The sequence below is a fragment of the Fusarium phalaenopsidis genome (genome assembly GCF_050370095.1).
Source record: "Fusarium phalaenopsidis strain FUZ10S chromosome Unknown contig_32316, whole genome shotgun sequence".
Taxonomy (NCBI): domain Eukaryota; kingdom Fungi; phylum Ascomycota; class Sordariomycetes; order Hypocreales; family Nectriaceae; genus Fusarium; species Fusarium phalaenopsidis.
In genome coordinates this window covers 2,181,725-2,194,948 of record NW_028145399.1, presented here as the reverse complement: position 1 = coordinate 2,194,948, position 13,224 = coordinate 2,181,725, and the positions used below count along the sequence as shown (strand labels likewise).

General features: G+C 52.9%; 3 protein-coding genes across 3 annotated transcripts; 1 reads left to right on the top strand and 2 right to left on the bottom strand.

The window, feature by feature from the left end:
• Nucleotides 1-955: 955 nt before the first annotated feature.
• On the top strand, nt 956-2,387 carry LRP88_12263 (TauD/TfdA family dioxygenase; the record flags this gene model as incomplete). Its single annotated transcript, XM_083248657.1, has 5 exons — nt 956-1,193; nt 1,243-1,473; nt 1,533-1,606; nt 1,659-1,828; nt 1,883-2,387. The coding sequence occupies 5 exons, from the start codon at nt 956-958 to the stop codon at nt 2,385-2,387; spliced, it is 1,218 nt and encodes a 405-aa protein (XP_083096087.1).
• Nucleotides 2,388-4,863: 2,476 nt separating this feature from the next.
• LRP88_12262 (uncharacterized protein) lies at nt 4,864-5,688 on the bottom strand (the record flags this gene model as incomplete). The annotated part of the gene is made up of 2 exons (XM_083248656.1): nt 4,864-5,373; nt 5,431-5,688. The coding sequence occupies 2 exons, from the start codon at nt 5,686-5,688 to the stop codon at nt 4,864-4,866; spliced, it is 768 nt and encodes a 255-aa protein (XP_083096086.1).
• Nucleotides 5,689-10,097: 4,409 nt separating this feature from the next.
• LRP88_12261 (glycosyltransferase) lies at nt 10,098-12,963 on the bottom strand (the record flags this gene model as incomplete). The annotated part of the gene is made up of 7 exons (XM_083248655.1): nt 10,098-10,318; nt 10,373-10,977; nt 11,027-11,377; nt 11,425-11,788; nt 11,927-11,991; nt 12,042-12,768; nt 12,816-12,963. 7 exons carry the CDS (start codon nt 12,961-12,963, stop codon nt 10,098-10,100), a joined length of 2,481 nt encoding a protein of 826 aa, XP_083096085.1.
• Nucleotides 12,964-13,224: the final 261 nt, after the last annotated feature.

The following is a 13,224-nucleotide window of genomic DNA, read 5'->3' as shown; positions in this document are numbered from 1 at the left end:
TATTCTTTTTGCACTACAATTACTCTATTCCTCATACTTTTGACGTGGCTCCTGACTTGGTCAGATCACGGCAAGCCCCTGAGCCTTGACGTGAGCCGACCAGATCCGGGATGACAATGTCGTGCATCCGGATCTACGACTAACCAGTCTAGCCTTTGCCATGGCCATCTTCTGGCGTCTGATGGTGACAGTGTCCGGCGCTCGACTAGCGGGATGGCCTCGTGGGAAATGACATCCCGACGACGGTATGACGGCGCCGCGACGGTTCCTCGAGAGACGACAAAAAAAAGGTTATAACCTCTTCAAAACCTCACCCGGACGTTCTCGAGGCTTTTCTCTCTCTTTCTACGTTTTCACGACTTCGATATCTCGCGTACATCCTCCTCGAGACCATACCGCTCCGTGGTGTTTCCCCTCGTCATGGGGGGTACTCAACACCCCCTTTACGAAGCTCCCACCGTGTCTACAAAACCGACAAAACCTCTCGTCACAACCGCCGCCCCACGACTCGGCATACCCTTTTTACGCTGGTACATTGTTGGTAATGGATGCATCACCAACGCCGACCCTCAAGCAGAGATGCACAACCCCCCCGTCAAAGGTGTGACAAGGCAAAGACTAGATCACGGGGAGGACATCCGGGACGGCCAGAGAGGACCAACAAGTGCAAACAACGATGTTGAATACACTCCTCTTGGGCGTATGGTGAGGTCTAATACACAGATTCTGCTCGCGAAGCGCGGGTTTGATGTAATTGTCCTGCTGCCGCCTTTTGTGATGATGGGCGGTTAGACGTAGAGGGAAGGCAAGAGTTGAGTATTTAAACAGCCCAAGATCTGCCCCTTTTCAAGAAAATGAAGGTATACGCATCGTAAAGCAACTCCAGAGCACAACTACTCGCTTCTAAACCTCTTTGTTTCGCAACTTTTCCGTCAAGAAACCACCACTCCAGACCATGACATCTCTCAGGGGCATGACTCAGGACTCGGCAACAGCCGTCCAGAGCATCCAAGAGGAGATCCTCACCGGTCTGAACTCTGATCTTGCGGGAATCTCTGTCAAGGCTTCCTCTGACGCCCTGGCTGGTCCTCTTGTCTGGTCAGGGGCTGAGTTTCAGGGGGACTCGACCTACACTCTCCATCTGAGCGAGGACGAGGTCGCAGAGATTGAAAATTCCCTCGCCAAATTCAAGAGTTAGAACAAAATAGTCATTAACTTGTTGTAAATTGCTGACTTGAACAGCTCTTGGGTTGGACGGGGACGAGGTCTCCCGGGACAACTTCCCCCTTCCCAACCTGTCTCGTCGCCTCCGCTCCAGCTCCGAGACCCTACACATGGGACGAGGCTTCGTCGTCATCCGCGGCCTCGAGGCTTCCAGATACACTGCGGAAGACAGCGTCACCGTCTTCCTTGGTGTTGCCAGCTACATTGCCGAGAAACGTGGCCGCCAGGACCGCAAGGGCAACATGCTCTGTAAGTTCTCCTCCCCCCTAATTAGTGTCCCCGCCAACACTTCGCCTAACCACAATCAGCCCACGTTACGGACTCGAAGCAATGGACGGCCCCGGTCAGTGCCCGTCACGGCATCCACACCAACGGGGCGCTGGTGAGTTCAAGCCATGCTCGTCAAGTTAGACAGACTCTCACAGTATCCGTAGCCGTTCCATACGGACATGGGATGCGATATCCTATCTCTCCAGGTCCGTCACAGCGCTGAAAAGGGCGGCTACACGTATCTGAGCTCCGCCTGGACCGTCTTCAATGACCTCCTGAACAGGGAGCCCGAGGTCGTCAAGACTCTTCTGACCCCCAACTGGCCTGTTCAGCTGTAAGTCGCAATAACTAACACCAAAAGCAAACAATCCTAACTGTTGTAATACAGCTCCGGCCGCAAGGCTTCCTACTACCTCGCTCCTGTCTTTTCGTTCCATGATGGCAAGCTCCTTGCCAGTCTCGATCCTGCCCGTCTCGGTCCTCACCCGAGCATGAGCAACAACACCAACATCCCGAGCCTCACAGAGGACCAGCTCCACGCTCTGCAGGCCGTTTCTGAAGCGGCCTCGCGGAGTGAGGTGCGTCTGGATCTCCAGACCGGTGACCTCCTATTCTTCAACAACCTCGCCCTCGTCCACCGTAGAGACGCCTACTCGGACGATGCTAGCTCCTCCCGGCACATGGTTCGGCTCTGGCTTCGCAGCCAGAAGCTCGGATGGGCCATCCCCGACGGCATGCTTCCCCCTTGGGAGGCGGCCTACGGAGAGAGCCGCAAGAGAAACAAGCCTGCCCTCTACCCCATCGTCCCCGCGGTCGAGTACCCGGTTCAGAAGTACACCACCAGCTCTGCCGCCTTCATGATTGAGGACTCTGAGAGCTCTGACGAGGAGTGATGGGCTCCTGCACTATGCGTTGTCGTACACCTCTTTGAGGGTCTACAGTCTTTTCCTATCACATTGTTCTGTTATTGCAGGTTATCTGCTCAGCCTCGTCCAGTCGTTTACTCAGGATACAGCCATTGTATAGGCTATCACACAGGACTTCATGTCAGACATTGGTCACTCTTTTGCACATGCAACACACAAATACAAACTAGCACATTCAAGTGGACCATCTCGTGTAACTGTCTCGGGCGTGTCTAAACGTAATTGCTTCAGCTCAGCCAAAATCGTAAACACTGTGTACAGAGTAAGGTATACAAAATCTTGATATCCCACCGCCAACGCCATAATTCCGCTCCAGCCAACGAGAGGGAAGCAAACCCTGCTGGAGACGAATGAACCCCGTTTCATCTGCACATAGATGGCGTGCAGAAAATCTCCTATGCCGAAACAAGACAAGACCCGGTATCCGTTACTCACAGGGCTGATGAACCCGGAGCCAACACGCTCATGCAAGATCAGAAACCGCGTCAAGCAGGCTTAGTTACATCGTCCGGTCCAAGCACTGCAACCTCATCTCGAGCAGGAGAAAAACTAAGGCTCTTGATTCCATTGGTCCTCTCTTACCGCTGAAATGACTTGTACATTCACCCGCCGATCCACGAAGAACCCTCACACCACACCGGAGGACATGCAGTATTAGCCTTCTTCTCTCCTCTCGCATCATGCATTCTTCTTTTCCCCCGAGATCTCTTCTGCTTCTCGATCCCACAGCTGTCAGTTCTCAAACTCAGCCGCCAGCGGTGGGCATCTTAGTCAAGCCACGCAGCTTGACCCTTTCCGGGGTCGAGAAGCACTTGGTTCAGCTCCACCCTTGGAACTTATGCTGGTTTCCAAAAAGTCGGGCGGGCCAATGGGACCGAGGGGAGTAAAACTGTATCGTACGTGGGTTCGCCTCAGGAGCAGCCATTTCAAGTTGAAGAGGTGGGTTTTGACGCAGAGTTTACTCGATCGAGTGCCGGCCACATCAGAGTTGCCAGAGGCTGGCGCTCATGGCTTTGTGGAGATAACTGTTGAGACAGCAAGCTTCCAGGCTATCGGGACTCTGGTATCGAGCATGTAAATGGGTTCAACAATGGCATCTCATGTGCCGCGAGGGTATCGCAACCTCCGTTTGATAGAATCTGGCCCCTTGGCGCATTCCTCCCTTGCAGGGCACCAGCTGTCGACGCACATACACCGCCTCATGCCTGCATCTCCATCCTAGATGCTCCATCTCTCAGCTTCAGGGGGTCCACCTTGACCGTGTCTGATCAGACCGGACGCGGGGCCGGGGGACCCGGGATGAGCACTTGCAGCTGAGGTTTTCCCGATGACCCCCGTTCCGGGATCCCCCTTGTGATCGACCGAGAGATCTTGGTAGGTAGACTCTTGTAGCGGTCGAGTTGTTGTGCTGGGTGGGATGATACTCAGGCTGGAAGAGGCTGGTGTTGTAGATGAGAACCATATTTATGTATTACGCTACGGAAAAGAGATGGACTCTCAGGGACACTTCTATAAGCCTAAAACATTCTGCTTCTCTCTCTTCGTCGTAATATCTCTAGCCTTGTCTGTCCAAATACCAAGCCTTGTCAGCTAATTTCTAAGAGAACCCGCCTCGAAGCCATCTACCACACCGTCCTAACCCAAGTCCCACGCCAACTCGGTCTCCCGTCACGACTGATACCTCTTTAGGTTGGCGGCATACGGTGGTCAAGGCGAGAGGCACCTGCTGCAAGCGTTGTCATGCATGGCCTGCTTTCAAAAGGCCCCAACACATCACCACGAGGCCGAGTTGGATCAGAAGGGGGTGCGTCATGCTTCGCCAGCGCTTACTGAGGCGTGTCTCCTCTTGGCTGTTCAGCTCACCTCAAGACGAGACTATTGTATCACGAAGGGGGTGGGAAACAGTGTGGGCCTTCATGGCTTGATGTTTGCTACTATCATGGATGGGGTTGCGTCCCAAATTAGCCCACCGCTTCAGGTCGACGCGCCAACTCCTCTAGTCCTATCATCATTATTCAGCGTCCCGCCAGCTTTTCCTCCCTCTCCTGCAAGATGAGCTCAAGCCAGCAGCCCCATCAGACCAAGAAGCGCCCCTATCCCGAGAGCCGCCGTCACCTGGGCTCCCCCGGCCGTCTGGATAGATGTTGGCACAACCGTCTCGGACCCAGAAGACCACTCCGAGTCTGTCTCTGGTACCTCTGATCCGGTCTCCCACCCGGTCTCTGACGTCTCAAAGACTGAGTCCTCAGTGCTGTTGGGGACCAGTGACCCAGACGGAGACCCAGATGTCCATGAAATAGACCCCTCAGAGGACGACACGTACTCTCCGCCTGTTGATACAGACCCAACAGACAGAATAGAGGCCATCCCAGACTCCCCAGGTGCAACCGTCGCAGAGCACGCGGCGCAGCACTTCCCAACCTGCACACAATCCTCATCCGAACTAACCGCCTGGACTGTAGTTGTCTCCGTCCTCGTGCCTCCGACCACCCTCTCTCCTGTCGACGTCGAATACGTCTCGACAACAATCGTCTCGATGGTTGTAGATCGTGTGCGGACCAAGGTTGTAGTCATGGGAGTCTGTGACTGCCATGTCTCTGTGATAGTCTTGGTCATTGTCACCGTCAACTCTATCGTGCAGGGCTCCGAGCCCGAAGCTTCGTCCGTCGCTTGGGAGAAGTGGAAGGAACTTGCTTGACTCCAGATCGGAGTTCCAATAGGAGTTCCTAGAGTCCATGTTCGCTCCCCGGGGGGTATTCCCCAGACACTCGAACTCGATGGCGTGACCCATTCCCAAGAAATCATCATCTCTAAACTTGTAGAGCACGAAGTCGAAGCTGTCGTCGAGGACAATGTCACGAGCGAAGGGATAGGGGTGTCGTCGTATATCGTGACGCACGAGGTCGACACTGCCGACGGCGTAAACGGGGAGGCCTTGGACATGCCGCTTTTCCTATAAGCCGTCAGTATATATGCTATACTAGTAATGCCAAGCAACCCACCAGGTCACAGTAGAGAGCGTGAGGACAGAACACTTTTGCGCACAAATAGTCGTCTTGGAAACCTCGGGAGGAAAACCAGGGAAAGAAAAGTGTTCATCGATAGAAGTAGTAAAGGAAGTATCAAACACCTCTGTGCCAGTGCACCAGAGACAGTCGACAGTCAAAGTAGTCTTTGTAGGCCGAGCAGGAACAACAGGCCCGTCCAGAGCGGCGGTGGTTGAAATTCCCACCGCCAGGAGATGGATGAGGAGGCTTGTGAAGCCCATGATGCCGCCGGTAAAGAATGAATATGGTCCAAGGTGAGTCCTCCTCCTTCGTGTCTTTGAAAGAGGCTCATGTCTGTTTCTGAAAAAGCCAGACGACGGCTTAAGTAGAAGGAGCCATCTCCCCTGCACAACGTCGACAGCTGCCATCTCGGGCTTCACTCGCTTCCTTATCAGACTTTGGGCACAGCATGTTTGTTCTTCGGGTGCTGCAGGTAATATCACTCTTCCCTGCTACCCCAGAGATCTCGTACAACAGCTGATGCTTCACAGACGGCTCTATCTGTAACGGCCGTGCAACACTGTCGATAGAGTGGCAGCAGCTTCTCCACTCGGCACTTGCAGCGCATAGCCCTGACCGACGGCAGTGTCATGTTATTCGAGGTCGTGGTTGACAGGCATCGTTCGATTAATCAAAGTGTCACGTTGGATTCGGTTCGAGTTGCCGGACGGCTAGATTCTCGGGTTGCGGCGTGGTTGGGGATGTTGTATTCGATCGACGGGACGATGGAGGTTTTGGAGCGTCTAGGAAAAGGAATCGAATGTTGGCAGGGCCTAGAGACGTAATTGGGTATAGAAAACTTACTGTTCAGTTCACAGGAACAATCTATGGGGAAAGAATTAGAAGTGTGGTTAACAGATTGTGTCAGCTCCAAGAGCAACTGACAGGCCCTCTTCGGACGAAAGACTTTCCAGCTCCTACTATCCAAGTCTGATTATTCATTGGTCAATCCCTATCCCCTAGCTACATCATTTTCACCTGATCTTAAGACCGTGAACCCACATCAGCAAGGGATGCCCATGCATCTCGTTCCATAAAACCACTTTCCATAGAACCCATTTCCCTCTCATCAGAGCTTCTTCAACAAGCTTAGTCTTTCCCCGCAAGCAAATTCCATTAATCCCTCGTAATCAAATAGGAGGAGGCCGTTTGGTCGTTTTGGGGCGGGTATCGTTCGAGATCTGAGATCTTTCCGCCCGAAACAGGCGTTGTGTCTCACTTGCGTTACAACAAGGAGTACGTACTTCTTTCACATAGCAGTACGAGGGTCATCGAGGTGCCCTTGATGGGTCAGTGACAACTGTCGACACGAATCGCTGGGACCGCGTTGATGTTTGACTGAGCAGGGTTCGATACGAGTTAGTTTGATATAGGCCGTCATATTCTGGAATCCGACGTCGGGACCACAGACCTCGTCACCATACCTGCCAAGAAGTCTAGGACCGTATCCTCATTCCAGCCGCCGGCAGTATCCTAGAAAATGTCTTGTTCGGCATCATACAACTCCCGAACGGGTAACCCGTCCGAGGCAAATGCCGAAATCACGCTAGAACACAGCTTCGTCCGGCAATTCTGGCAATTTGCTTTCGGCCGAAAGATGTCATATCTTAAGGGGCGGAACGTGAAGGGGCTACTGAGTATCCACACTTGTCAGTTCATAGGTTCTCGGATGATATATCTGTCTCTCTGCATGGGATAGTTGTGCAATCCTCCTTCGGACGAATGGCAAAGTACGTTATTAGAAGCAAGGTCCATCTCCAAGCCTTTAAACTTGCTAATGTCGTTAATTCTTGAGTAACATGATCTTTCAGAGCAGGCTCTATTTGTGTGCTCTGGCTGTATGCCCCTGACCTATAACCACCAAGGCCATCCCTACACTCCCCCATATAAACCTATCAAACCCCAAGTCTCCATTAAGAAGGGAGAAGTTATTTCAAGTCTCGCTACCGCAGTCGCCTGATGCGTATGTATTGGAATGACTTCTATCCGAGCATACTCACTGTCCTGAAGCGAGCCGTGCCCCATGTCAAAAGTACCGTTGACTATTTGGCCTAATGCAAGTTTATCAGCCCGTATGTCTCAGTTAGAAACTCTAGATCAGACCACCCCACGTTATCGTCCAGAAGCAACAAGGTCATGTGCGTGTCGTTGCCCTCAGCTGTGGGGGTCCACGGTAAAGAGACCCGGTAGTGGAGAAGTCGTGGTGTTCTGCATCGGCGGTGAAGATGACGGTATCGAAGCCCCCTGTATTCCTGATAGGCCCATAGTCAATCTTGAGACACGGAGGGGATTTCTGACACTTCAAAGCTCATCCGCCAAAGAGTTGCTTGCCGTAGCCTCTTGTGCCTAAAACAAAGAGTTACTCAGACAAGCCAAAGTAAGAAACGCGGGTTCCATTGATATCACGGTCCAGTTTTTAATGTAAACCAACCGAGAAAGTATCAGAGCAAAATTCATCCATCCTCTGGCAGAAAACGACCTCTCCCCCTTACATATACGGTGGATCTATGTCTGGGCCCAACTCCAGTTCATCCAACGGCCGCCTTGAAACATAAAAATTCTCCAACAACGGCTTCAGTTCCGAACGGCCGTCTAATAGGCTTTCACATTTTACGCTTTGTCCTCTCACTGGCATTGCAAGGGTCGATTGGCTCAACTTTGTCTCTTCAGGTCCCTATGTCAGCTCACCCAACTTGGGCGTCACTCATTGTTGGAATTGTAGCTCCTGACATTTTCATGATTATACTTTAGCTGTTATATATAACTATGAAATTACTTCTTTCAGCATTTCTTCACCGAGTCTTTCTGAGAGTATGGGTGGATGTAGTCGTCAACACCAGCCGGCAGATCGGGGCTATTTGTGGGGCCGCTCCGGATCGCGCTCCCGGCCGCCGTGAGTGGCCGGCACTTGACCCGATGTCTCGAAAAGGCAAGTCTTGGTTAAGAGGCCATTATCGGGAGCAAGGCCCTGGTTCTTCCAGTTCATATTTATGTCTTGCGAGAGTCGTCTCGACTGTTTGGGTGCTATTATTTAACCCCATGTCCTGAAAGGGTTGAAGCATGAGTCTCGTTGGGGGACCCTTGAATCTCAATTATGCCTTCAAGTTAAAGCAACGCCAAGGCAAATGTACAAACTCTCACTCAATATTTACAACTCAAGAAAATATTTAGCTAGACACCGGGATAGACAACAGACAATAATGATGTATAGACCACGAGATTTCTTGGGCTCTAGGGTAAACGAGGGCTAGTTCAATCCCGCCTGGAAGGGTCTCGACTCGAGCGGCGTCTGAAGTCCGCATAACGTAACAAAACCATGATCTGATGATGAAGCACGAAGAATCCGAGCCGCCGGTCGCGGGGATTTTCTTTGTCCGAGTCATTCTCGGGTCTACGAAGCCGAGAGGAAGAACCACAATTGTATGGCCCGACCCCCAAAACTAAACAACAGTCGTTGCAACGCTGGCCGTAGGATTCAAGAAACATCCAACACTCGCAGAAAACAACAAAACCTCGGCATCTCGAGATCTGTCTAGGGTAGGCCATACTAGCAACACCCATGTCCGGAGCCTACCGAAAACCGGGGCACATCCTTGAACCTGTGATCAGCCAGCCCCTTCACCCTGGCCTGACAAACACCAAGCAACGTTGCAACTCCAGTGGACACTCCCGGCACATGACAGTTTCCCTCTGCGATGGAGACTTTGAAACCGCATGGTTACCCATTCCCATGATCTGATGAGGTCCCTTGGAACGCTTTTACCGCAACTTCAACACGCAAACACAGGATCGCGACACAAAAGCCGCAAGACCAAACAATTGCCCATTCATCAGCCTCGCAAGCCACACAACTTCTGGAGCAAACTGCTGGCCTTTTCGGTCCGATCCAATTCGCGCCAGGGTTGTTTGGGCTTAGTCTGGGGGAGAATGGACAAGGGGGGTGGCCTTGGCTCCAGCTGCAAAGTGCGCTTCTCCGCGTTGAAAAGAAACGAACGGGGGTGCGGCAGATTACGCGGAGGAGGCGCCCTCATGCAACGCGGGACCAAGTGAAAACAAGAATGCCTGATCCAGTTCCCTTTTTCTCGAAAGAGTCGCGAATATCATCATCGTTCATGGAAACAACTTTGTTAGTGCCGGAACTGCCGCACGATTCATGCAAACGCCAACTGCCCGCCCCTTCGCAAATTGCTCCACAGCTCAACGTAAAAAGCACACGAGCAGGTTCTTCTCGAAGCTCACGCTAGATCACGGCCTGTCCGGCAGCTACTGCACGATGAGGCCACTGGTCCTGCAGGCGGTGATGAGATTGGCCTGAGAAGGACGAGTTACCCCCCTTGTCGCTTCGCCAGAGGTATACAGTGCGTTGCCGACTTCGCAAACGAGAGCGTCTGACTGGTCGGATGGGCGCACTGTGGTGGCTGATGCTTTCCCTACAGTACAGGAGGACAGGGATCGGTGACAATGACGGAGCGGGTTTGAGGAAGCGATAGTTGTGAAAGGCCAGAGGCAACAGCAATGGGGTATTGCGATCTATCTATAACTTGTAGGTATCTCTAAACAAACAAAGTCTATATCGTGGTCGTGAGAGCGGGGATTATCACCTGATGTCAACGGCTGGCTTTCCTAGCCCCTACTTCTCAATAGGATCTGGTATCTCTTGTCTCGACTCTTTCTGACAGAGTCTCCCAAACTCGCTTAGAATCAAGGGCACATCAAGTTGTTGAGTGTTAATGAGATACTCGCCCTCTTGTCGTCGAGCGAGCTTGATCGCCTTTCGTGCGCCAGAGTGTACAAGCGTACGGATACTCTGGTAGATGCCGTGACCTGGGTATGCCACGACTCCAAGAGTTGCTGCCAGAACTGTTAGTCTCGTTAAACATGGGACACGAGCTGAAAGATACGCACCTGAAGCTGTCTTGGTCGCCATACCAACCACGCCTTTGCCGACACCTTTGGCAGCGCCAAGCGCACCACCATCCCTGCCCCCCTTGTAAGGCTGCACGAACAAATCGGCAAAGCCCTCAGAGATTCCCCGGACAAAGTTGACGCCCCCCACACGAGCACCCGACTGCCAGTCGTGGATCGGCTCGTTCTCGGGAACATCTTCACCGTAGAGCTTGGGCACGGCACGACATCCTTCCGTGATGGCGAGCGGCAGATCAACGTAAAAGCCGCGGCCGTACGACTTGAAGAATCCGCCAACCCCTGATGCAGATGCAGATGCTACTGCGCCGGCTGTCTTCCACCCACTGCCACTGCCACCGTGTGAGGTGTGTGGTCTGGATATGCTGCCATGCTCCGACGGGGCTGGTGAGAGATGAGGACTTGTGGACTCAGGGGCTTCGTTGGCCATAAGGGTCTTTTGGCGTTCTTGATATGCTTGAATTGGCCTTGTGATAATACCAGTGGTGGCTTTGGCCATGTCAGTTGATGTGCCGAGCATAGATGAGACAGTCCCGGTCAAGGGATCCCATCGCCGGTTGACGATCCTGATAGTCTTGGTCTCGTTTCTGCAACTGTCAGCCAAGGGCTCATGGTTCACGCTGTCAAGCGACGTACATAGCTAGCTTCTTGTGGTCAACCTTGAGATGCTGAAACAGGACACCAGCCGCTGCCTTGGACAACCTAATCTGCTTGCCCCCTCGCTTAAACAGCCACACAGCAGGCTGATTGTGCAGGATGTCGCACTGCAGGTTCTCCAAAGGCAGGTTGGCATGGAACGATCGCACCGCAGTGACGACGCCATTCTCCCTACTCATGCGGTGCGAGATTTCGGCAGCAGCCGAAGCAGCCTCTGGCGTTAGACAGAACTGGATGGCCTCGGTGAGATTGTCCACGTTGAGCTGCTTCTGGGGGATTGGGAGGGGTCCTGCCCCTGATGCTGCGACCATCTCGCCCCAGAATGGCTGACTGCAGGACGTTAGCGAGGGACTGTGCTTGGGGTAGGTGATACGAACTCTCCAAAGAAGGGAACAATAGTCGTTGGTCGACCGTTGAGAAGACCACAGGCCGTTGTCCCGGCGCCACCATGGTGAAAGACGGCAGACACTTGCGTAAAGAGCCACTCATGCGGACAATCTCCCAAGAAAAAGATATCCTTCTCTTCTGTGCCGCCGAGATTACTCCATCCTCGAGAAATGATGGCTCGCACACCTGTCCTATGCACAGCCTCGACGAGAATCTTGGTCATACGCTCAGGATCATCAATGACAATACTGCCGAAGCCGATGTAGACGGGACGAGGGCCTTGAGCCAAGAAGTCTGAGAGGTCGGGAGGAGGTGTATAGTTGGGAGGTTCTCTGAAAAAGAAGCCGCAGACATCTAATCTCGTCAGTCTTGTTAGTTAAAATTGACCAATTGACATACCGATATAAGATGGCCAGTCTGCTGGCTTTCCGACCAACGCTGGCGACCAGCAATATGTGAAAGGGATCTTGAGCGTTTCAGCAAGCAGAGGACCCTCAGACAAGGGTACAGGCTCAAGATCAATCGTCTTGCGCCAATCATTGATAACATCACCCAAACTAACCATGTCAGTCAGTATCCATGCAACTGAAAGCCTCCAAACACTTACCCCTGCCAGGTCAGCCACTCCACCACGCTGTAGGAAACATAGTTGGCTGTCTCTTGATCCATAACCGACTTGCTTCCAAACTTCAGATTCGCTAGGGGATGCGAAAAGCTCCTCGTGCTGGTCCAGGGCATGGTGAACATTAAATGGACCGGGATGCTCATCGCTTGCGCGCAGTGGACGTGGGCGAAGCTAGGAGGGTTCGCTATGATGGCGTCGGCAACAAATGGACGCCCACTGATAGGGTCTGGCTGAAGACATGACTGCCAGCAACCATCTAGCATCTCGGCCACCATCACACGCTTCTTCTGGATATCTCCGCCGCGGAGACTCTTCAAGCTGGGTATCAAGCCGGGGTTCTTGACCATGTACGCCATCAATTCCGAGGGATTGCCGCCGATCGGATAGAACTCGAGCCCGGCGTCGCGGACAAACTTGTCAAAGACATTGTGTGTGGCTAGACGCACTCGGTGGCCATGCTTCTGGAGCTCGCAGCCGAGGGCGACAAAGGGTTGGACGTCGCCGCGGCTCCCGACGACTTGAATGACGATGTTGAGCTTGATGGGGAATTGGTGAAATATCGACGACTCTCCTTTCTGCTCGGGAAACTGGGAGTATTCCGGAGATTCAGCCTCCTCTTCGGTTGGGAGAGGCGCCTTGAAGTCGGGGATGAAGCGGGAAAGGGCACGACAGAAGCGAGAGTTAACATCGACATCGATTCGACCATCGTCTATCGAGTATTAGCGGGGCAAGGCGAGGTTAAGTTAAGCAACGTACTGGTTACCGAAGTCGTTTGCTGTAGATTATTCCCGATCGCAGCCTCGTAGGAAGGAAGATTATCTTCAGGAATGACGGCCTCTGGTAGGTCGCTATACGGAGATGCTGGCACCCCCGTGCTGTCATGGGATCCCTTGAAATATGCCATGGATCTTGAGTTAGGCTATCGAGCTTGGGAAAGAATAAAGAAGATTGGGGCGCTTGAAGAAGATCATTGTCGGGGAAAGCATTAAGCTTGTATTAAAGCAAGCTCCAGAGCTAGCTAGCCTACACACCGCATCCATTGCATCGCCATCTTCGTTCCGCGCATTCGGACAAGAGCGCGGCTTTCATGTCAGGGGCAACGACGCGCGACGTCATGCTCGGCTCAACTGCCGCGGGTGCGCGTATCGAATGCGCATAGGGCTGA